The 25,549-nt window shown below is 44.0% G+C and overlaps 1 protein-coding gene across 14 annotated transcripts in view; it reads left to right on the forward strand.

Annotated features, from left to right (window-relative positions):
- The window catches only part of LOC137445593 (poly(rC)-binding protein 3-like), a 618,838-nt gene that overhangs the window by 554,301 nt on the left and 38,988 nt on the right, over positions 1-25,549 (forward strand). For all 14 annotated transcript variants that reach the window (XM_068147436.1, XM_068147437.1, XM_068147444.1 and 11 more), the window contains 5 exons: positions 7,529-7,552; positions 7,664-7,696; positions 9,479-9,595; positions 18,713-18,844; positions 23,855-23,983. In XM_068147436.1, the coding sequence (XP_068003537.1) occupies positions 7,529-7,552; positions 7,664-7,696; positions 9,479-9,595; positions 18,713-18,844; positions 23,855-23,983 (435 nt within the window). The remainder of the gene's footprint in view (positions 1-7,528; positions 7,553-7,663; positions 7,697-9,478; positions 9,596-18,712; positions 18,845-23,854; positions 23,984-25,549) is intronic.

Here is a 25,549-nt window from a genome sequence, read left to right on the forward strand (position 1 = left end):
CTAAGGAATGTTTTAGAGGAAGGGAAGGAGTTCAGAAATTGAAAACAAAGTGGATTAATAGTCAGATGGTTGGGAAGAACCACAAAATAATTTACATGTGGGATGAAGGAGGGAAAGGATAATTGGCAGGGAAGTAGAACTCTTGGCAAGTACTGAGAGGTGTAAATTGGAGAGTTGAGGCAATTAACCAGGGAAGATAATTTGGGAGATACACGTTCAGCGAGAGACAGAAACCTGGAAAGCATAAAAGGCTGAAAGGCATCAGGTGTGGCAGTGTCTAGAGAGCAGCACGTTTGGGATATGCTGAGCTGGGGAGGAAAGCTATTGCAGCAAATGAGTATGCAATTCTGGAGGTACAGCTTTAGTGCATCGTGGGGCAAAGAGATGTTAATTACCTTACTGTTCTCCTGGCAAAATCACACCTGGGGTTCTGTGCTCAGCAGCAGGTGCCACACGTGTGAGCAGTGTTGAAAACTGAGCAGAGGGGGCGTTCACAGAAAAACAACCAAGTTTCAGGAGGCTGAGGGGGTTGTCTAGCTTTCTGCAGTCATCCTCATCCACACCTGGAGAGAATAAATATGAGTGTAATGGAGTGTGTTGTTATTCTGCATGAAACAAGCGCTTGTAGCAGGAAATAATGGGGTAAAATATGGTTTTGACAATAAATCCTAATAAGGGAATCCCTGGAGAAATCCGTGATGCTATGATTTTTTTAGAAGCTTCTGGAAGTCTCCTAACCAGATTTTAAACACATCTAGGGAAAAGCAAAATTGTACTGTGTAGAATGTATAATCTGCATCGATGGAGGAAAGAGACAATGTCTGAGTGGAGCTTTTCCTTAGAATCACAGATTTGTTAGGGTTGGAAGGGACCTCTAGGATCATCTAGTTCCAACTCCCCTGCCACGGGCAGAGACACCTCACACTACATCAGGTTGCTCACAGCCACATCCAGCCTGGCCTTAAAAACCTCCAGGGATGAGGCTTCCACCACCTCCCTGGGCTTCTACCATCTCCCTTCCCTAATAGCATTTGCTCAAGTATACATTTCTCATAGTTTCAGCAGTGTTGATTCAGAAGAATGTATCTGCAGTCAAATATACAGGTTTGGACAAAACTCTTGAGTGCTTTGGTTTTTAGGCACTAAGCTTCCAGTACCTACAGCTTACTTTTAGATGCCCTAAGGAACTCTCCTCTCTCAGTGATTTCAGCAGAATCAGTGGGTGCCTTGTGGCACTGGAATGATTGATTAACGAAGTGAACTTACATCAAGCTTCAATGGTGACTTCCAGATACATTGGTGATTATTTAATGATGCTATATATAGAATTTCTTGCAAGAAAGAAACTGAATAGAATAGAATAGAATAGAATAGAATAGAATAGAATAGAATAGACCAGGTTGGAAAAGACCTTCAAGATCTGTAAGGTACTTGGATATAGACAGAATAAAATCATGGAGAAAATAGCTATTTTCATGAGTATAAGTAATATATTTTTAGCACCAGGGCTTCTTGTACTGGTGGGGGTGGTTTTGTTTTGGTTTGTGATTTTGGTTTTGATTTTTTGGTGCCTGCTTAATTGCCCCCTGGAAGACTGTAAAGCAAGCACAGAAATAATTTTTTACCATCTTGAAGGTAATGCCCTTTTCCCTTTTATTTTTCCTTTTATTTTTCACTTGTTAAGACACAACAAAGTACCTTGTCAGTAATTTAATTCCAGCCATAAAATGCCAACTAAGACAATGTTTGTTCTGTTCCTTCTAGTTTCCATGAATGCTCTCAGGGTATTATGAGGATTGACTGTCCTGCCTATTGCTATTATAGCTCTTGTTTTGTTTGTTTGCATTACTGTGGTACCTACGAGCTCTAATCATAGAACAAAACCCCAAGTGCATGTATACCACACAAAGTGAATTTCCTCATTGTGAGTTTGTAGTAGCAACAGCTGAAAGTTTCTCATTAGCCTAAAAAAAAAATAACTGAGAGGGCAGAGGTCTTTCTGCCTCAGCCCCTGGACACAGTGTGTCTCCAGATGCATAGCCAAATATTCCCACTTCTGTCAAACAGAATTCCCTCATCAGTCCACAGCTGTAATCATGGAATCATACAATGGTAAGGGTTGGAAGGAACCTCTGGAGATTCAGTTCTACTGCCATGTGAAAGCAGGATCACTTAGGGCAGGTCACACAGTAATACATCCAGACAGGTCTTGAAAGACTCTAGAAAAGAAGACTTCACATCCAACCTGGTCTATCCTATCCTATCCTATCCTATCCCATCCTATCCTATCCTATCCTATCCTATCCTATCCTATCCTATCCTATCCTATCCTATCCTATCCTATCCTATCCTATCCCATCCCATCCCATCCCATCCCATCCTATCCTATCCTATCCTATCCTATCCTATCCTATCCTATCCTATCCTATCCTATCCTATCCTATCCTATTCTCTAGTCAGCCTGTTCCAGTGCTCTGTCACCCTTACGGTAAAGAAGTTTTTCTGTATGTTGAGGTGGAACTTCCTGTGTTCTAGTTTGTGTCCATTGCCCCTTGTCCTGGCACAGAGCACCACGGAAAAGAGTCTGGCCCCTTCTTCTTGCCACCCATCCTTCACGTGTTTGTAAACATTCATAATATTACCTCTCAGTCTTCTCTTCTCCAGACTAACCAGCCCCAAGTCTCTCATCTTTTCCTCCTATGACAGATGTTCCAGTCTCTTGATCATCCTTGTAATGAACTGACATTGCAGAAGGGCCACACCCTGCTCAGTGCTGCTGCTTCAGCAGAACTGATGTTAGGTTTGTGTTTTGGAATGAAGGCTAAGAGGTTTGGTGTGAAGTTGAATGTAAATTGGTTACCCATCTACTATCAAAAAGCAAATAATAAATGTCCATTGGCACAGCCACCCAAAAAAAACAGTAGATGGACCTGTGGCAGATTCATGACACTGGCATCTACATCACAAAGACAGATTTGAAGCTCTTCTCATATACTATGCATTTGTTAGCATGAGATATGTTCTAGTAAGGGCTTGGACTGCAGTGCCTTACTAAATTAGGGCAGTTGCCATCAGACAGTGACAACTGAAGTATCACCTAGTAACCTGAGCTCGCTCATGTCAGCAGGGATAATCCCATGTAACCCCAGAACACAAATCAGACTCTCAGTTTATTCAAGGCAGTCATTTGTTCCCCGAAGCAGACACATTACATCAAGTGTCTAAAACCTGACTTTTCTTCCAGCATTTGAAAAATGCTGAAGCACCATGTGCTCCATGCAGACACACTGTTCAGAATATCCTCATGGAATATGTTCCTGGGATCTTCCATTAAGCTGTATTCATGAGTTTATACAAGTATCGGCAATTCTATCCTCAGAGGAGAGCTGAGCTCTTTTACGCCTCTTTATGAATGGGAAAGACAACTGATGCTGGTCTAGAAAACTTTATCAGTGTGGATGGTTTTGGCTGTTGCCAGGACCCCGTCCTTGCCTCCTGATAGGTGTGTTCCCCCACCATAGGAGGAGGCTATTTTTCTTTCATTTCAGTGCTTTTTTAGCAGACTTTCTTGTTTGTACAGTTTGGTGCTACTGATTCTGCCTTATCCTTGCTCATAGAAAGTGGGTAAACATAGGCAGTCAAAGCATTGCCTGGATGAATTGCAGGCTTTGAAATATAGCCTGTGCTTTGTCAGATACTTTGGGCTGAGGATATATATTCTTATTTTTCAAATGTGTTTTCTTTCTAGATGTGGCTTTATCACAGGGCTCCTGGGAGTTTAGCATTCCATTCACCCTGTAGTGCTGGTAATAGAAGCTGCACACCCCATGGTAATAGAGCAGGGTCTGTCTTTTTATGTGATCCTGGAAGAGCTACCTGGTTTGTGCCCCACATGCTCCATTACAGGAACATTTTCTAGCATGTCCTGAGGAATTGGTCATCAGTCTCATTGAAATATTTTTCTCACTGGGATTCACACTGCTCATTCTTTAAGTTCTTTGGCAGCCTGTACTCACTGACAATAGCAAGGTGATGATCAGTCAGGTAAAATTCCTGAGCCTACTAAAGTCAATAGCAAAACTCACACAGCCCTCAGTGGACTGAGACTCCTAACGTTTTATGCCCTGTTCTGCTTGTTTAAGTATTCCCAATTTCCTTGCTTGAAATGGACCTTCTTTTTCACTAGGGCTACAAATGGCATATTGCTTTTTTGTTTCCAAAGTGAAACTATCTTGTCCTATTTCCAAGGAAGATATTTTTGTAGTTATTATTAGCCAGGACCCATTCATGCGTTTCTGAAAGAACAACATCTGTCATAAAGACACAGGATAATCAAATGGATTGGGACAGGTTTCATTGGAAGTGTATAGTGGCATACACTTGCAGGTTCTAGACCAGGCCTGCAGCATCTAATGAAACTTCAGATACACAAAAGCCACAATTATGCCACAGATTGAAACACAATTCCTTGCCCATAGCAATAGAAACACAATGTGCTCATCTATAGCAAAAGGTCTTTCTACCTCCTAAGAATCTGGGTTATAAATTCTTTCTGAAAGCTGGGACTGAAAAGAATGGAAAAAGTTTTCAAGGTAAGACTGCTAAATGTGCTGAGTAGGCAGGTGGGAGCAGCTAGATATGAAGGGTTCTTAAAGCTTGTCATTACTGAGAGTCTTACTCCCTGAATTGTTTAATCCTGTTCAGCAGTTGCAAGCAGGTTGGTAGAGTTATAGTGATATATAATAAACAGTAAGATCTTATAAATGTTGTGGAATAAGTGTCCTGAATTTGTGGCACTGCTAACCAAAAGATGCACCTCATTAGCCAGCCTATAGAGCATGCTGGTACAGCTGTCTCAGCCATGGGAAGAGGTGCAACCCAAACCCACGTATTAAGAGATACAGGATAATTTGGTCACACGACACAAAACTGCAGCAAGTCTGCTTCAATCATTCCTCTTCTCACAGAGCTGCTCCTTTACATTGTATGTGCAGATGTACAGATGTTTCACAGTCCTAGATGGATACAGGGAGCTTTAACAGGAGCGGACACGCAACTCTATAGTATGTAAAGGTCTACTGTACAGCAGCCAGCAGAACCTGGTTTCCAAAGCGGATACCTCTGGAAGATTTGTGATTCCTGCCTGGACAATATATATTTTCTGATCAGAATATATGTTTTCTGATCAGTAAGTACAAAAGAGTTTGGAGGAGTCTTCATTCAGTTGAGGAACTTTATGGATAGTTAGGCATTGACTTCAATGGGTATAAGGCCATCCTGAAGAACCACAGATCCATAGAGGCTGAAAGGGATCCCCAAAGGTCTCCAGTCTGACCTCCCAAATCAAGCCGATCCCATTGGACCTGGTTGCTCAGGGACTTGCCCAGGCTGAGTTTGGACACCTTCAGGGGCTGACACTCCACAGCTTCTCTGGATGCATATTGTAATGTCCAATTTTCCTCATACTGAGTAGGAATTTGATGTTGCAACTTGCCTTCCTTATTGTACACTGCTATAAGATCCTGCTAAGTTTTCTCTTCCTGAGAACAAGCAAACACAATTCTTTCATCCCCTCCTCCTGTGTGCTGTGGCCTAGTCCCCTGGCCATCTTGATGATCCTACATTGAATTCAGTCCAGTGTGTCCTTGTGTGCCTTGTACTAGGAGCCCAAAAGAGGCCATAAACCTTGAGGCATGGACTCACAAACACAAGAGGAAGGGAAGAATCATTTGTCTCATCCTGTTGGCTACACTCATGCTAACATTTGTTTGATCTGGGATGCATTGCTGATGCATTCTCATACTTATGTTGGAGTTGTGCATTGGGACCCTAAGGACATCTTCTGCCCCGTAAGTTTTTTTTGCCCAGCTTGTTGGTCTGCACAGGCAGAAGGATCTCATTTTTGGGACTTTTCCCTTGACCATTCTACTCTAAGGTTTTGCTAGTCTAAGTGAGTCCAGATGACAGCCTTCTCCAGCATTGTATTTATTATTTCCCTCGGTCTGGTGTTACATGCAGAGGAACCATATGCTAAAGTTCCTCGTTGCAGTAGGTCTTCTTCTCAATGAAAAGTCTTTGTGCCTTGTGAGGAGGATATGAAAAGTTGCAAGTACAAGGAACACTTTCTATTATAAGCTTATAAATAACCCTCTGGTGACAAATAGTTTTCTCAAGGTTACTGCAGGTAACTCTCTATTGCAGAGTGAAGCTCTGTCATGAGCCCATCATTGGGTAGAGCAATGGAGGACAATTTGTTAAATCTTACTCTTTAGACTGTGCTTCTGGATAAGTTGGACTTAAGTATAGCCTGGGGGGGGGGGGGGGTGTGGGTGGGAACGGAACTGTATATCATCTGGGACAGATCAGACCATGTGCAGCCATCTCTCACCCTTCAAGTAGATTTCACAATCTGAGTACAGGAGGGAAGTTCTGTATACCTTTAGCCTGTCTCCGTTCCAACAGATGATAGTCTGGAGAAGAGAAGACTGAGGGGGGATTTGATAAATGTTTATAAATATCTGAGGGCTGGGGCTCAAGAGGGAGGGGACAGGCTCTGCTGAGTTGCACCTCGTGATAGGACAAGGGGCAATGGGTATAAACTACAGCACAGGAGGTTCCACCTCAACGTGAGGAGGAACGTATTTGGTGTGAGGGTCAGAGAGCACTGGAATAGGCTGCCCAGTGAGGTTGTAGAGTCTCCTTCTCTGGAGACTTCCAAGACCCATCTGGATGTGTTCCTGTGCAACCTGTGCTAGATTCTCTGGTCCTGCTCTAGCAGGGGGACCAGGCTCGATGAGCTTCAAAGGTCCCTTCCAACCCCTAACATCCTATGATCCTGTGATTTCCAGTCTGATCTCAAACCTGTGTGAGTTGTGTAATGTGTCCTGACTATTCACTACCTCTTGGGTTTATTCACCAATTATTTAACCCTTGCCAGAACTGCCAAATTGTTTCCCAGTACTGTTTCTCAGTATTGTTTTGTCCCGTTGTGGAGTCTTGCAGGAGCCTGGCACCAATTCCCAAATTCCTCCAAAGTGATTAGCAATTTTTTTTATCTTTTGTAAATGCTTAATTGGGAGATTAAGAAAGGCCACCAGATGTTTACACAGTAACACTTGGTAGCATGGAAATTCATCTCTTGCTGCTACATGGTGTAAAGTCAGTAAATGCCTGCCCTCAGAGAGATCAGCAGTTATTTTGATGTTTGTGTTACATGCAGGCTGTGCAGTACTATTAGTTTTGAAGGTTTCATTCCCCAATGGGGGTTTATCTGTGTTTGTAGTAGCAGGACTGATCTGTAACCACAAAACCAGCTCCTGTGAAAGGTATTCCTGCACAACCAGTAAAAGCTGCAAAGCTGCATTTTCAGTCCACCTCTTTGTAACTAACGTGACATAATTGTATACAGCAGCAATGCTGCACACTGCAGATTGGAAATAAATGGTAGTGAAATAGCTTAAGAGCAAAGGAAACGTTGATGTGTAGTGAGTCATTATTATTCACAGTGTCCTTTTTTTTTCTGTTTCAGGAGGTTGGAAGCATTATCGGAAAGGTCAGGAAATTATTTTCTCTCTTTCATTTCATGCTGAAATATTGTGTATCTGTTCACTTCATCAGCCCAACCTGACATTTTTTCTTTTTGCTTTTTTTGTTTCTTTAACAGAAAGGTGAGACAGTCAAGAAGATGAGAGAGGAGGTAAGACAAGCCTTGATGTCTTCACTTGCCTTTCTTTCCAGCTCAGAGAGCCGGTGAATTCAGTGTGTGCAGACCGACACTGCCATCAAGAGGGCAGTTCACTTAATATCAGCATTCTTTGCAAGTGGTGGTGTATAAAAGTCCTGAATTAAACATTGTTAATGCAATCTCCTTATCACCACAGCAGTCTGGAGTCTTTCATTCCCACAGTAATATGCCTCCTGCTGTCTTATCTCAGGAACGGCTTATCCAGCATGATTCAGTGCAGGATTCTTTAGTGTATCTACATCAGCCCTGCACGTGGCTTGGCCTCCTGATAGAGAGTTTCCAAAATCTGAACCATTAGATTGATACTGTGTAAAGCTTGAGGGTAGGTACAAGCTTCAGTAGATCTGGAGACAGGCTGGCAGAACTCAGGGTATCCCTCTGCAATGTCTTGGCAATGCCTTAACATTTCACCCTTTTGCAGCTGTGAGTAGGATGTGGACAGGGCAGACCTCCACACCTACTACTCACAACCTTTGAAAAAGTTGCAAGCAAAACAAGGCACTGCATAAACCTCATTCTCCCCAGTGCCTGCAGACTGTTTTCCCTGCCACAGAGAATGCTTCACTGCCTTCAGAGCATTGTGAAAAAATCGGGTAGACATGGTAGGAGACCTTCATGGCTGAGCAGGGAGGCTCCCAGTGACTTGTTAGGCTGCATTGACACATTTCCACACCTAAAACCTCAGGGAAAGTGTAGGATGTATACTACCTGAACTGGTCATTATCTACACCAAGATCCTCTTAACTCATAAACCAGATGTAAATACGTTTTTCTCTGCACTGTCACAGTGGCATAAAGAGGACTAAGTATACCTGAGAGCCATCCTGGCTTGTCTCCAAGACTTAGGTTTTATAACTCCTTCCAACAGGCTCCTTGCCTTAAGCAAGCACTGTTACTGTTGCCTGTGTTACTGCTATTCCTTTAAAGGGTCATTTGGTGGATATTAATTGACTGCCTTCGCATGAGACGTCTGTAAGGAACCTTGTCTACAGTGAAAAGCAATGTCCCAGTTAGAGAGATCAAGTGCCACATTTGGGAATCCAAAACAAAGAGGTGCATATTTCATTGGAGACAACCTGGTTTAGAATAGAATAGAATAGAATAGAATAGAATAGAATAGAATAGCATAGAATAGAATAGAATAGAATAGAATAGAATAGAATAGAATAGAATAGAATAGAATCAGGTAGTTGTAGACAGCAATAAGGTCTGCCCTGAGCCTACTCCAGGCTAAGCAACCCCAACTCCCTCAGCCTCTCCTCATAGGGCTTGTGTTCCAAACCCCTCACCAACTTTGTTGCCCTTCTCTGGATACATTCCAGCAAGTCAACATCCTTCCTAAACTGAGGCGCCCAGAACTGGACACAGTACTCAAGGTGTGGCCTAACCAGTGCAGCATACAGGGGGAGAATCAAGTTATGCAACTCTGGTCCAATTTAAGCTTAACCTTTGCAAGGGAAAATATTTGATTATGCATTTATTTGCAAGGTTGAATTAAAGAGGCACTATCTGCATAGTGTGTAAGTATTTACCCAGACAGAATCTGGCTTCCCACAGTTGGATGAATTTTTAGAGTGTGATCAATTTGTGCTGAAATTCTATGGTGCTGGGGCTGCAGTTGCAGAGAAGAGAATTAGATGCTTCAAGACAGTCCTTCACAAACTGTATCCCTAATCCTACTTAGTTTGCTTCCTGGGGAGTATGAATTTGAAAAATACTTGTTCTTTTTGACAGAGTGGTGCTCGGATCAATATTTCAGAAGGCTCTTGTCCAGAGAGGATTGTGACAATAACAGGCCCAACAGATGCGATTTTTAAAGCTTTCTCGATGATTGCACTAAAATTTGAAGAGGTAAGCAAATAAACCACCTTTTTTTTTTCCCCTATTTCCTTGTTGAAATAGAACATTGCTTGAATTTTCTCATGTTTGCTTTAAAGTTAAATATGATTTGTTTAATGTTCTATTTAAGAGCAATGAAAGTGGTTGTATTTTTCTAAATGCTCCTGGCAGTAATGCTGAAGAAGAAGAATGGGTCAATTTACAAGCTGTGTGATCATTTCTTTTGCTTTTTGGAGGCTTCAGGGAAAAGCAATTACTTCTAATAATGTGTACTAATGGTAGGAAAAATGTCTTGGAAAATTTCTGCTTCCATTGTGGGCCTCATTTGAAAAGAGTAATTTCCAAACTTTGAGCTCTGTTTTTGTATGATTCTGTTTGGTCTTAAGGTAAACTTTGTGTATGTCAAAATGAATATATAACTCATTTAACTAGAAATGTTTTTACTTTCAGAACATAAAATACATGATTGCCAATTACCATATTTAAAGCTTGGCTTTTAAAATCAATGGAAATAGAGGCACTAAGAGTATGTGTGACAAGAGTTCAATATACTGTTGAACAACTGTTCTGTGCAGATATGTAACTAAAGTGCAGGGATCTCATAAAATTTCCTGAACTAGCCATAGTTAAATATGGTCACCACTTTAATGGAAAGCCTCACAGAAAAGGCAGCAGGTTGCAGAACACAAACTCTCTTCACTCTGGAGAGAATTTAATTTCTTCTACTCTTGAAAATCGTAAGTCTAGTCCAGGAATCTCTCCTGTCCTCTGTGGAGAGACATAGGCCCCTATGGAAAGCAAGTCATCTTCTCCTAGGGAAGAGCCTCCAGCCACTCTGACCCCAACCTGCAGCACTGCATGGGGTTGTTGTGGCCAATGTGCAGAACCCGGCATTTGGATGTGTTAAATCTCATGCTGTTGGACTCTGCCCATCTGTCCAGCCTGTCAAGGTCCCTCTGTAGAGCCCTCCTTCCCTCTAACAGATCAACACCTGCTCAAAACTTGGTGTCATCTGCAAACTTACTGATGATGGACTCAATGCCCTCATCCAGATCATCGATAAAGATACTGAACAAGATGGGGCCCAGCACTGATCCCTGGGGCACACCACTAGTGACTGGCTGCCAGCTGCATGTGGCACCATTCACCACCACTCTCTGGGCTCAGCCCTCCAGCCAGTTCCTAACCCAGCACAGAGTGCTCCCATCCAAGCCATGGGCTGACAGCTTGGCCAGGAGTTTGCTGCGGGGGACAGTGTCAAAGGCCTTGCTGAAGTCCAGGTAGACTACATCCACAGCCTGCCCCACATCCACCAGGCAGTCACCTGATCACAGAAGGAGGTCAGGTTGGTCAGGCAGGACCTGCCCTTCCTAAATCCATGCTGGCTGGGCCTGATCCCTTGGCCATCCTGTAAGTGCTGTGTGATTGCACTCAGGATGACCTGTTCCATGATCTTGCCTGGCACTGAGCTCAGGCTGACAGGCTTGGAATTCCCTGGTTCATCCAACTGGCCCTTCTTGTGGATGGGCACCACGTTGGGCAACTTCCAGTCTTCTGAGACCTCTCCAGTGAGCCAGGACTGATGAAAAATGATGGAGAATGGCTTGGCCAGCTCTCTCAGCACCCTAGGATGGATCCCATCTGGTCCCATGGACTTGTGGGGATCCAAGTGCCTAAAGAGATCTCTAACTACTTCCTCCTGGAACACGGAGGAACTATACTGCTCCCTGCCTCCATCTGCCAGCTCAGGAGGCCAGCTGTCTGGAAGACAACCTGTCCTGCTATTAAATTTTGAGGCAAAGAAGGCGTTGACTACCTCTGCCTTTTCCTCATCCTTTGATACAATGTTTCCCTTCGTGTCCACCAAGGAGTGGAGGTTGCCCTTGCCCTTCCTCTTGCTATTAATGTATTTGCAGAAGGATTTTTTGTTGTCCTTCACAGCAGTGGCCAGTCTAAGCTCTAAATGGGCTTTTGCCTCTCTAATTTTTTTCCTGCATGACCTAGCAACATCCTTAAACATTCCATGGGTTACCTCACCTTTCTTCCAAAGATGATACACCTTCTTTTTTCCCCATAATTCACCCTGGCATTGGTGGGAAATGTCAGTGTGTGCCTTTATTTACCCACTGTTCACATTTAAAGCAACTCTGTTTGCTTTCTTGTGGGTCATCAGGTGCAGTTGTCTTCTAGCATCAGCAGTATGTCTTGTAGCCTGCAACTTGTCAGCATCATCAAAAGCCAGTTGGATTTTTTTCTACTTCCTGGTACTGAATCCACAAGCCTTCTTTTCATTCCTCACCTGAATTAATTGAAGAAGTATTTGTACAGCTTTGTTCCTGTGCCAGCACTGGCCATTAGTTTAAACAATTCTTGCCTGTCCACACCTGAGGACTCCTCTCTTAAGCATATTTTTAGAAACTGGTTTTGTCCCCTCACAACCCTGCTTTTGCCAGAGTAAGTGAGCCAAGTTCAGTCCTCCAGGTGATGCATTACCCACCCCTCTTGTGGTTCTAGTAGTCCCTTTCTGCCTTTTCCCACTTATAGTTTGTGTTAAATGCGTGTATTAATTGTGGGCAGGTTGCAAATTATGTCCACAAGGGCTTATTTGCTAGCATATCCCTACTGCTGCTGGAAATGCATCACCTGCTGCTAGTGTTCCTGCTTTTTTTCACAGACAGTATACAGTGCCTGGCAAGTATCCCCCAGCCCCTGCTCAGGTGTTTCCAGTGGAAACATCTTCTGTCTTGGCAAACATTTCTGTCAACCCCTAGACAAATCATCCTTTTTCTATTTTTGATACTGCAAATATTAATCACATTTATATTTCTCCAGTCCTTGATGAGGTTTCAGATCTTCCTTTGTGATATTCCAATCATTCTGTGTGTGGATAAAATACCCTTATTTTGTGGCAAGGTCCATTTTATCACAACACTTATTTTGATTTCCTTACCAGTTATTAATAAAATAACAATGATTTTTAGGTTGTATCCTGCATAACTGCAGAAGTAATTCACTCCAGCCCAATTTTAAACACAGCTTTTGTCATCTTCTTCTCAGATTTATCTCCCGTCCATCTTTAGTGGCCAAGAAGGCCAATGGCATCCTGGCCTATATCAGGAACAGTGGGTCCAGCAGGAGCAGGGAAGTCTTTGTGCCCCTGTACTCAGCACTGGTTAGGCCACACCTTGAGTCCTGTGCCCAGTTCTGGGCCTCTCAGTTTAGGAAGGATGTTGACTTGCTGGAAGGTGTTTAGAGAAGGGCAACAAAGCTGGGGAGGAGTTTGGAGCACAAGCCATGTGAGGAGAGGCTGAGGGAGCTGGGGTTGTTTAGCCTGGGGAAGAGGAGGCTCATGTGAGATCTTATTGCTGTCTACAACTCCCTGAAGGGAGGTTGTAGCCAGTTGGGGGTTGGTCTCCCAGGCAACCAGCACTAGAACAAGAGGACACAGTCTCAAGCTGCACCAGGAGAGGTTTAGGCTGGATGCTAGGAAGAAGTTCTTCATGGAAAGAGTGATTGGCCATTGGAATGTGCTGCCCAGGGAGATGGTGGAGTCACCATCACAGGAAATGTTTAGGAAGAGACTGGATGGGGTGCTTGGTGCCATGGTTTAGTTGATTAGATGGTGTTGGGTGATAGGTTGGACTCGATGATCTTAAAGGTCTCTTCCAACCTGGTCTGGTCTATTCTATTCTATTCTATTCTATTCTATTCTATTCTATTCTATTCTGTTCTGTTCTGTTCTGTTCTATTCTGCTGTGCTCTGCTCTGCTCTACTCTACGCTACTCTACTCTACTCCAGTACAGTACCTACTCTCCTGTCCACAGAGACCTGGAGACTGCTGTCTCTCTGCTCTCTACACAGGGAATGTGCTCTGCTTAAGGTCTTATCCTGAAAAATGCTAGGTAACCATTAACAGAAATAAGCCCTGCCACTTCTCACCAAAATGAGCACCCAGTGGAAATAATGCTGCATTTCTCATTAAAATGTTGAGTCCTACACAGCTTCACATCCCCACCACCAACACAAAGTTGTCTGTGAAAGTGCTGTAGCAGTAGACAAATAAATCTGGAATTCATCCATCTGACTGTTATTTATTTACCCTTAAAGATTTTAGAGGGGTAGTCTGGACTCTTCATGTGGATATTATCATCAGAGAAGTATTGACACTCTCTGCAGATAAGGTTATGTTCTGAAGTGTCTGTAGTTAATAGAATTTGCTTCTGAAATATTTATAATAACACCAGTAAAGAAAAACATCTCCTAGAGTCACTTAGGTTTCCTATAATTATTCCTGTCAATAAAATAAGGTAACTGTAATACTTTGGAAGCGAAATAAAGTGCTGTCTCAGAAGTTATAAATGAGCCATGCATACCTTCTTGTTGGAGATTTATCCAGTCATGAAAAAAAACAGGAAAATTCCAGAGCAGACAGAGCTTGGCCCAGCTCTGGTTATCACAACTACCTTCAAACAGAAGGGAAAAAGATACATATGTGAGATGGATGGTTGGAGGAATCTGCATGCCCACATGAAGCCCTTGAACCCTTAATTATCCCTTACAGCTGTATAGCTGGGGATAAGAAAGTGTAGGAAGACATGGGAACACTAGAATGCTTTTAACATTCTAGTTAATGTTAGCAAAAAAAAAGATCTGGAGGAGTTGCTCTGCAGCCTTGTACTGCTCTGCTTTGACAACATTCCTAAGAGAAGTGATTTTCTAGCAGGCTGATGGTGAATTTGCAAGCTGGGTAGTTCATTACGTGAACTAAAGCATTCACTACAGAAAAAAAAAAGGAAGTTGTTAAAAAAATTACACCAACCCCAGGCAGACCACTGGAGTTGCAAGGGAAGCCATTTTAGGGCAGTGATTTCCAGACTGGAGGACAAGACCCAGGAAATGCAGCTCTGATTTCACTGGTGAGTGGGGCACCTCCAGTTTGGGGCATAAATATGAATAATCCACTGGAAGAATGTGATAGTTAAGTACTGGACAAACCAGAAGGCAGAGCTCAGTGGTCAGACCTTCTCTAAATAAATAAGAGAAAGCTTGGCAGAATCCTTGTTCATATGCAAACATTTATGAAGAAATTGCTTATCTCTAGAAATAAGGAGGAGAGCAAAGCGAGGTGATAAAAGAAATTGAGGTACACCTTTTTGACTAGTACTAACTCCTGGTGCTACAACTCTGGTAAATCCTGTTGTGGTCATTACCAAGTGAAGAGCCAACTCAGAGACTCATTGCACTTGCTGTGGAAATTGGCAGGGTGAACATTTCATTTAGAAACTGGTGAGGAAGAATTTTTCATACATTTTATTACCCCAGAAATTTGGTGGATTTCTGAGCTGCCAAATTTGTTTGGTTTGGGAAGCCCTAGACACTGTGAGTCTGGGATGCCAGGAGCTAGGGATGCTGCAAGGCTTCAACACCAAGAGCTGGCTCTCCCAGCACTTTAAGGCTCCAACTTAGCCTGCCCTGGCTGAGGAGGAGCCCAGGTAAGCCAGGAAAAGCAATGCAGCTCTAGTGTCTGCCAGAACCTTGAGGAAATTAATGTAATGCCACAGAAAGTTAGAGGCTAAAGCAATAGGAATCTCACAGTTAGAAAGACTGAGAGAAAGTCTCCAGTCAATCCTACTTGGGAGCCTGCGGTTCTTGAGGTGTTACTTTTCTGCTCATTTCTCTTTTGTCATGTTTATAAACTGGACTGACTCCTTTCTGCACTCCACACTGCTAGAGCCTGTGTAATTTCTTATTTTGCTCTTTTTAAATGAGAAGAAGACAAATAGAATGGCAGCTTCCAGTTTTTGTGAAGTGCTTTGGAAGGCAGTAAGTGTAGTGAAGGCTTTGAAGCCAGAGCACATATGATATGGAAGTAGGAGGCATTATCAGGGTCATGCTGGGTGGCTGAAGAGGACTGTTCACCTGCACCTGGATGATCATGTACCTCCACCTGCCACTAATGTGTTCATGTATCAGCTTTACAATTTGGAAGACAGATCTAATGATGTAGGTTAGCAGTGAGATCTATATATGTCTGTGTTTGTTCTTCCTGATTGGACAAATCCTTTTATGATGGGGTTGTTTAGCCTGGAGAAGAGGAGGCTCAGGGGAGACCTTACTGCTCTCTACAACTACCAGAAAGGAAGTTGTAGCCAGGTGGGGGTTGGACTCTTCTCCCAGGCAACCAATGGCAGAACACGAGGGCACAATCTCAAGCTGTGCCAGGGGAAGTTTAGGCTTAAGATGAGGAGAAAGTTCTTCCCAGAAAGAGTAATTGGCCATTGGAATGTGTTGCCCAGGGAGGTGGTGGAGTCACCATCCCTGGAGGTGTTAAAAAAAGGATTGGATGTGGCACTTGAAGCCATGGTTTAGTTGTCAGTTGGTGTTAGGTGATAGGTTGGATTTGATGATCCTTGAGGTCTTTTCCAACCTGGCTGATTCTGTGAGATGTCTTCCAGATGAAAAATAGACATGACTTGTACTTTATGCTTCTCTCACTGACAGGGGCATTAAACAAACTGTGAGTTACTGGCTGACAGACGAATGATTGGTAGCTGTCTTGTGGCATGGAACAGTGCCTCATTCTGTTCCAGATTACTTTCTTTTCTGTTTTAGGCCAAGCAAGGTCACACTTCAGTATTGCAAGTGCAGAATTACTGTATATTATTTACTGTAGCAATTGGTGCTGGTGTCACTGAGCTCCCACACCAACAATTCTGTGAGGTTTAACAAGGCCAAGTCCCACTTTATTGCCCAGGGAGGTGGTGGAGTCACCATCCTTAGAAGCATTCCAAAAATGTGGAGACATGGCACCTGGGGACATGACTTAATTGCCATGATGGTGTTGGGTTGATAGATGGACTTAATGATGTCAGAGGTCTTTTCCAAATAAAACAGTTCTGTGATTCCATTAATAAGGCATGCTGAGCTGTTTAAAATAAAAAGTTGAGGTCCTGGTTACACAGTGTAGCCTTTTTTATTTGTTTTTCAGTCTTGATAAACAAGAATGTAGAGAAACACATCAGTTCTGTCTGCCAGAACTCCTGTGCGTCCTAAGTGAGTTAAATGGACACCAAAGGAATGTTTTCTGGCCTTCCACTTATGATCTTCTGGGCAGCATTTCAGTGAGGAGTACAATATCATAGTATTATAGTATCAGTCAGGGTTGGAAGGGACCACAAGGATCATCTAGCTCCAACCCCCCTGCCATGGGCAGGGACACCCCACACTACATCAGGCTGGCCAGAGTCTCATCCAGACTGGGCTTAAACACCTTCAGGGACGGGGCCTCAACCACCTCCCTGGACAACCCATTCCAGGGCTTCACCACTCTCATGGTGAAGAACTTCCTCCTCCCCTCCAGCCTGAATCTCCCCACCTCCAGCTTCATTCCATTCCCCCTAGTCCTATCACTACCTGAGATCCTGAGAAGTCCCTCCCCAGCCTTCCTGTAGGCCCCCTTCAGATACTGGAAGGCCACAATTAGGTCACCTCGGAGCCTTCTCTTCTGCAGACTGAACAGCTCCAACTCCCTCAGTCTGTCCTCATAGGAGAGGTGCTCCAGCCCTCTGATCATCCTCGTGGCCCTTCTCTGGACACGTTCCAGCATGTCCATATCCCTCTTGTAATAGGGGCTCCAGAACTGGACGCAGTGGGGTCTCACCAGGGCTGAGTAGAGGGGGAGAATCACCTCCCTTGGCCTGCTGGCCACACTTCTCCTGATGCAGCCCAGGATCTGATTGGCTTTCCGGGCTGCAAGTGCACATTGAGAGCTCATGTTGAGCTTTTTGTCCACCAGCACCCCCAAGTCTCTCTCCTCAGGGCTGCTTTCCAGCCAGTCACTGCCCAGCCTGCCATAGCTTTGCCATAGCATCTTACAGCTGTATGAGAAAGTCATTTTAATTCACAGCTAGGGTTAGCAAACCACACTGAGATTCTCATGAGTTGTTGGGCAAGCATTATGCAGCTTGTGGCTTGGTTTTGTGATCCTCAGTGTAATAAGCAGCATCCCATCAATCAGTGGGAAGAAAAGCTTTATCCATTCCTCTGTAATGAAAACATTAGAGGGGTTGATTTTTTAGAATAGAATAGAATAGAATAGAATAGAATAGAATAGAATAGAATAGAATAGAATAGAATAGAATAGAATAGAATAGAATAGAATAGAATAGAATAGAATAGAATAGAATAGAATAGAATAGAATAGAATAGAATTAACCAGGTTGGAAGAGACCTTTGAGAACATTGTGTCCAACTTATCATCCAACACCATCTAATCAACTAAACCATGGCACCAAGGCACCCCATCCAGTCTCTTCCTAAACACCTCCAGTGATGGTGACTCACCACCTCCCTGGGCAGCCCATTCCAAAGGCCAATCATTCTTTCCATAAAGAACTTCTTCCTAACATCCAGCCTAAACCTCCCCTGGTACAGCTTCAGACTGTGTCCTCTTGTTCTGGTGCTGGTTGCCTAGGAGAAGAGACCAACTCCCACCTGGCTACAGCCTCCCTTCAGGTAGTTGTAGACAGCAATAAGGTCTCCCCTGAGTCTCCTCTTCTCCAGGCTAAGCAACCCCAGCTCCTTCAGCCTCTCCTCATAGGGCTCATGCTCTAGACTGTCCTCCAGCTTTGTTGCCCTCCTCTGGACATGTTCCAGCAAGTCAACATCTTTCCTGAACTGGGGGGCTCAGAACTGGGCATAGTACTCAAGGTGTGGCTTAACCAGTGCTGAGTACAGGGGCACAAAGACTTCCCTGCTCCTGCTGGCCACACAGTTCCTGATAGTAGTCTGTCCAATGGGATTATTCAGAATTTATCATTATTTTCCTTTTTACATCCAGTGGTGATTTATCTACATTCTACTACATTCTGTTCAAGATCTGTGGAAGATTTTCAAGGTACAGACTGAAACTGCCACAACCTGCAATGCCAGGCAGTAGAAGGGCTCCTCTGGCACAAGCCACTTGTACGGATCATGCTTAGGGCTTATCGCCAGCACAGCTAGTGGCTTTACTAGCAACAGAAACAAACCACAACTGCTTTTACACTCCCCAGATCTCCACAAACAGCTGAGTGTTTTCCAAGGAATGACAAACCCTCCACTCATTCTTCCTGATGTTGTGATTGCAGGACATAAACGCTTCGATGACAAACAGCACAGTGACAAGCAAACCGCCTGTAACGCTGCGACTCGTTGTCCCGGCAAGTCAGTGTGGTTCCCTTATAGGAAAAGGAGGTTCCAAAATCAAAGAAATCAGGGAGGTAAGTGTTGGGATGTCTGCTGGGGATGCTGGATAGCTCAGTGTCCCACTGCAGTGTGCTTTGTCACTGTTGACCGGTGCACTTCACTACTCACATGAATGTGCAGATGTGCTGGGTGAGAAGCCTGAAAAGTCTTGCTAGGGGGAAGCAGGAGTCCAGCACAACTGTAGCCTTCTTTCTCCCTTGAAGGTATAAACCAGGCATGAAATAAATAGCTTTGCAACATATTAATTGTTGATGTACAATCTAGCAAAGCAGCAGTTTTAGCCACAGTTTCTCTTCAGGCACACCCTCCTCTCCAGAAATACTCCAGTCATTTCCAAATTAGCTAAATTAGCTACCACCTTGGCAGCCAGAGAAAGACTCGGGTAGCCCTGGGGAATCAGGTGAGCAGATCAAGCATTTGATCTACTTTTTATGAAAAAAATAAAATGTTTTCATCCTCCTTTCCTGTTTCTCCCTCATTTCACTGTGCCATAGGTGACTTGATTTATTTCATGTATTCCAAACCATTATCGACTTTCTTAAATACAGACTTTTATTTGTAGGTATTCATTCGATGTGCTGTGCTAGCAGCCACTTTTTCCTTTAACCAGAAAATGTGAAAATTGTCCTGGAGTGCCAGTTTTAATTCTTCCATGCATGACTCTCCTGTGAGGACAGACTGAGGGAGTTGAGGCTGTTCAGTCTGGAGAAGAGAAGGCTCTGAGGAGACCTAATTGTGGCCTTCCAGTATATGAAGTGGGCCTACGAGAAAGCTGGGGAAGGACTTTTTAGGGTGTCAGGTAATGACAGGACTAGAGGGAATGGAACAAAACTAGAAATGGGTAGATTCAGATTGGATGTTAGGAAGAAGTTCTTCCCCATGAGGGTGGTGAGACACTGGCACAAGTTGCCCAAGGAGATGGTAGGAGCTTCATGCCTGGAGGTTTTTAAGGCCAGGCTGGATGTGGCTCTGAGCAACCTGATGTAGTGTGAGGTGTCCCTGGCCATGGCAGGGTGTTTGGAACTAGATGATCCTAGAGGTCCCTTCCAACCCTAACAATTCTATGATTCTATGACTCATTATTTCTGTGCAGATGTTTGGGTCATAGGAAGCCTTCTCTCTTTTATTCTCTGTTCCCAACAAAGCTTAGTCGGAGAACTTTTTGTAGATGGGAGAAGATACTTTGTGTGTTGAACTGCATTTTCTGTGTTGAAAGAAGCTGTTCAGTTTACCTTACACATAGGATATTTCTGACTCAGATTCTGAACAGCCACCAGACTGTTGGTGTTTGGGTCAGGGTGAGTCAGAAAGCCTGATGAGCAGCTTCATGCTCTCACCCTGGCAGGCAGTAGGCAAAGCCAGGTTAAAGCCTTGCTGCTGTCAGAAGCAGAGTCACTGTCAGAGCACACAGAGGAGACCTCAGCTACAAGGCATGATTTCTCTTGGTCCTCCAGATTTCTTAGGTGACTAGGAGAACCATCAGGCAGCAGGAACCCAGCCGATTTCTTAGTTTTGTTAGAATAGGAGCTGGTGTGAGTGTGAAGCATGAGCTGGGGAGTGCTTAGCTCTAGATTTTTACAGGATTTTATATTAAATGTTGGTACCCTCATCCAGAGCACTGAGTGAGTGCCTTTAGGATACAGGCTTTGAAAGGTGAGACTGTTCTGCTGGTCTCTGTACACTGAATGACTGAAGTGCTTATTGGGGTGAGCATACTTTCAGAAGCAATTATCTGCTAGTCGAGTACAAGGATGTCAAAAAATTGTGTTTGGCCAGGTGTTTTGATAAGACTAATGTAGCAGGAAGTCACAGCCTATGTTTTCACAGTATCACAGTATAACTTAGGTTGGAAAGGACCTCGAGGATCATCGAGTCCAACCTATCAATACAGACCCCATGACTAGACCATGGCACCAAGTGCCACGTCCAATCTCCTCTTGAACACCTCCAGGGACGATGACTCAACCACCTCCCTGGGCAACCCGTTCCAATGCCGAATGACTCGCTCGGTGAAGAACTTCCTCCTCACCTCGAGTCTAAACCTCCCCTGGCGCAGCTTGAGACTGTGTCCCCTTGTTCTGGTGCTGGTTGCCTGGGAGAAGAGGCCAACCCCTTCCTGGCTACAACCACCTTTCAGGTAGTTGTAGAGGGCAATGAGGTCACCCCTGAGCCTCCTCTTCTCCAGGCTAAACAACCCCAGCTCCCTCACCCTCTCCTCATAGGGCTTCTGTTCAAGGCCTCTCCCCAGCCTTGTTGCCCTTCTCTGGACACGTTCAAGTGTTTCGATGTCCTTCTTAAACTGAGGGGCCCAGAACTGGACACAGTACTCAAGGTGTGGCCTAACCAATACAGAGTACAGGGGCACAATGACCTCCCTGCTCCTGCTGGCCACACTATTCCTAATGCAGGCCAGGATGCCATTGGCCCTCCTGGCCACCTGGGCACACTGCTGACTCATATTCAGGTGGCTGTCAATCAGCACCCCCAGGTCCCTCTCTGTTTGGGAGCTCTCCAGCCACTCCGACCCCAAAAAAATTAAAAAGAAGCAAACCGAAATCCTGCCAGTCTTGTGCCTTTCTCGATCTCCTCTGTCCCTGCTACCGCGAGCCGGGTGATCGCAGTGCCACCCGGAGCTGCCCTGCTCACAGAGCTCAGTCCTCCTACATCCCTCTGGCTCTGCCATCCCTTCTTGCCGGTGGGCTGCGAGTGGAGGGTGGTGGATCAGCTTAAGCATAAGTGTAATGGGCAAAATATTACTTGCTTTGTTATTGATGACATATGACCAAAGTCAAGGAATAAGTAAGACTGTCACTGGAAGCAAACACATAAATGACAACAGTGTTTGGCTGAGTATTTTGTGCTAGAGGCACAGATACCCAGAATACTCAAACATCCAATAAGATTAAACAAAAATGGGGGAAAAAAAGAAAGAAAACGGAGCATCCAGTTTGAAATGTGGTCTAATTTTGTTGTCACACCACACACTGAGCAGCTTTGTGTTCAGTCATGTACTCATAGAATCATAGAATCAATAAGGTTGGAAGAGACCTCAAAGATCATCAAGTCCAACCTGTCACCCAACACCTCATGACTACTAAACCATGGCACCAAGTGCCACATCCAGTCCCCTCTTGAACACCCCCTGGGATGGTGACTCCACCACCTCCCTGGGCAGCACAATCCAATGGCTAACAACTCTGTCTGTGAAGAACTTTCTCCTCACCTCAAGCCTAAACTTCCCCTGGTGCAGCTTGAGACTGTGTCCTCTTGTTCTGGTACTGGTTGCCTGGGAGAAAAGGCCAACCCCCTCCTGGCTACAACCACCCTTCAGGTAGTTGTAGAGAAACAACATGTAGGGTTGCATTACCATTTTAAAAGTAAGATTACCCCCCCAAAAAAGTAAAGTTTGGCTGATTGATGAAATTATGGTAAAATTCCAAAGTCCATTAGAGAGCAAGGAATTGGTATTGTGGCCTTAAACAGAACAGAACAGAACAGAAAATTCAATCAGTAATTTAATCAGTTGTGGGGAAGAAGAATACTATGGGTCATATGTAAGCATCAGGAAAGCAAATTAACTCCTTGCTTACTGACACAAAGGCAATGGTTACTGCAAACACATTTTTTAAATAGCCCAAAATATTGCATTGGAGCATCAGTCAGAAGCAAATTTTGTTTGCTGCCTCAATATGACATGTGTGGGGCTTTCTCTGTTGACTGAAAGAGTCTTCTAGGGTGATGGTGAAATAGCACCAGGGATTGTCTTGGTCTTGTGCATTTTTTTTCATTCTTTGGGTTGGTGGCTTGGTTTTGGTTTTTGTTGTTTTCCTTCTAATTAAGTAAGATATATTAGTGCCAAGATTAAATTATTTCTTTTTTTTAAGACAACAAAACTGACTCATTATCTCCTTGGGTTTGTTAATGAGAGATAAAGTTGATGATGTGCATATATTAGTCAACACTAATTATGATTTAGAGGTGCTTTTGTACCATCCTGAGATACTCAGGACCATAAGGCAGCCCCAGATTTCATCCCGGGACATGTCAGCCAACCCCCTGGTGAGGGGTTTGGAGCACAAGCACTATGCGGAGAGGCTAAGGGAGCTGGGGTTGTTTAGCCTGGAGAAGAGGAGACTCAGGGGAGACCTCATTGCTGTCTACAACTACCTGAAGGGAGGTTGTAGCCAGGAAGGGGTTGGTCTCTTTTCCCAGGCAACCAGCACCAAAACAAGAGGACACAGTCTAAAGCTGCACCAGGGAAGCTTTAGGCTGACTGTTAGGAAGAAGTTCTTCATAGAAAGAGAGATTGGCCATTGGAATGGGCTGCCCAGGGAGGTGGTGGAGTCACCATCACTGGAGGTGTCTAGGAAGAGACTGGATGGTGTGCTTGGTGCCATGGTTTAGTTGACTAGATAGTGTTGAATGATAAGTTGGACACAATGTTCTCAAAGGTCTCTTCCAACCTGGTTAATTCCATTCTATTCTATCCTATCCTATCCTATCCTATCCTATCCTATCCTATCCTATCCTATCCTATCCTATCCTATCCTATCCTATTCTAAACAGTGGAATGAAGAGCCATTTGTCTGCAACTCATTTGATTAGCAGATCTTCTTCAGTTAGCAGCATTTCTTTCATGTATTTTTTTATTACTATAATTGAAAAGGACTTCATTTCACCTTTTCCATTTTTCAGTCAGCATTGCAGCTGTCTCTCTTTCGGAGGGTTAAAAGACTTGTCCTGAAATTCAGGTCACAGTTTGATTGACTAACAGCTACAGAGGGCTAATCTTCCTAGGATGAGAGTGTTTGAAGATTGGCTTGAACAGGCAAATCCATGTCCTGCCAGACACCCCAATTACCCTGTCTGGACATGAATTTACATGTGCCCTCTGCCACCTACCTAGCAAAGACAAGAAACTTGAGAGATGCATCCGCTCCACCACATCAGTGAATCTCTGGCTTTTTGAGAGGTGCTGTTGCCTGCCCATTGCTGACACTCCCTTTGCTTTGTTTCTGCTCAAGTCCACAGGAGCCCAGGTGCAGGTAGCAGGGGACATGTTGCCAAACTCAACAGAGCGTGCAGTGACTATATCGGGCACTCCTGATGCCATCATCCAGTGCGTGAAACAAATCTGTGTGGTTATGCTGGAGGTGAGTGCTCGGCATATCACCTCTCACTCGGGAGGTGTTCAGACACATTATCCATTTTCAAGTGTTCAAGGGTTCCCCAGGGGTGCTGCCTGCCCTTCCTGTACCAGGAATTTCAAGTGGGCTCTTAGACTGTGCCCTGCCTGGTGTTTGAGAGCTGCTCGCAGCAGGGCTTAGCAGTCAAAGGCCAGGGCTGTCATGCCATTGCTGTCCAGCATTGAGCTGCAGCCCATTCTGAAGGGAAAAGGATTTGATTCTGATGCAGACTAGGGCAGAAAACATCTAGGTCTTGTTTCAAATATCAATAATTCTGGGTAGAATAGCATAGATTTAGCAGGGGTTTTTGCTTCCCTAAGAACAGGTCACTTCCTAAGGCCAGAATGTTTCATTTTGAGGGCAGGTTTTAGCTCTTAGAAGAAATGATGCAAAATTCATTTATATAAAAGCCTGGGCATTTTAACCCTTGCTGAAAATGCCTTTTCATTCCATGCAAGTGCATTTCTCAACTGTTTAAAATGAATAGAACTTAGAAAAATATTTCAGCCAATCCAAATTGAATAATGGGGTTTTTTGACCCAGTAACCATACTTTTTGACAGGGAACATGAAACATCTCTGCCTTTGTCACATGACTTGTTCCATTGTGGGTTTTTTAACCCAAGTCTAGTCAAAGGCTGTCTCACGATTATCTCTGACACCCTACTGTCCTGTTACTCTTTAAAGAGGGAAGAAACAGTGGAGTGTTTGAGACAGCCCTGTGGCTATTGGCTGTTCAGAAGTATGCAGTGCATCAAAATGCCTTACACAGCCTTTATATCACAATGCCATACAGCCTAATGAAAATAAAAGCTTAAAAACTAGTAAGCCCCCACTCTTTTACTGGGGAAAAGTCACTTGTGCTTCCTTTTTTACTTTTCTGAAGGACTGTGAGGGGGGAATTTCTTTCTAAAAATACAAGAGGACAGAAAGACAATGTTAAAAAACAACCAGTTTCTGTTAGAGATGGAATATGTGCTGCCAATAGTTATCAGCTCTGTGAATAAAGCACAGTCTATTGTCCAAGTGACATTCATGCAATAAATAGCTACCTGCTAAGAAAGATAAGAAAAGCCACTTCTCAAAATCAGAGAGAGAGAGAGTCCTTTTTTTTTTTTTTCCCCACAGGTAGAGCCACTTTTTAATAGCTGGTTTTAAGATAAGAAGTATATCATTTTAGTGGTAGGCAAATAGTGAGCAGCACTACCAAGACACTACCTTAACTACAGTTAAGTGTGCTCTAATTTCCAGCATATATTTAATTTAACAAGAAACACTTCAACTGGCATAAAATAGTTAATTGTATGACCTTTATTAATGGAAATGACATTACTGTTTCATTCTGTAATTGTAGCAAATGCACTGAAACCAGCACACCTTCTGCTGGGTGTTGCACAGGCAGCTTGAAGCCTTGTTTACACACACATGCTTCTGCTTTATTTCCAAAGAGAAAGCCTTGGTCTGTGATTTTTCCCTTTGGGTCCTTGCCTTGGGCTACAGGGAACAAGCACACTTTTATGCATTACCAACTCCA

The sequence above is a fragment of the Melanerpes formicivorus genome, unplaced genomic scaffold, assembly GCF_026170545.1.
Source record: "Melanerpes formicivorus ecotype bairdi unplaced genomic scaffold, bMelFor1.0.p_v2 SCAF_15, whole genome shotgun sequence".
NCBI classification, from domain to species: Eukaryota; Metazoa; Chordata; class Aves; order Piciformes; family Picidae; genus Melanerpes; species Melanerpes formicivorus.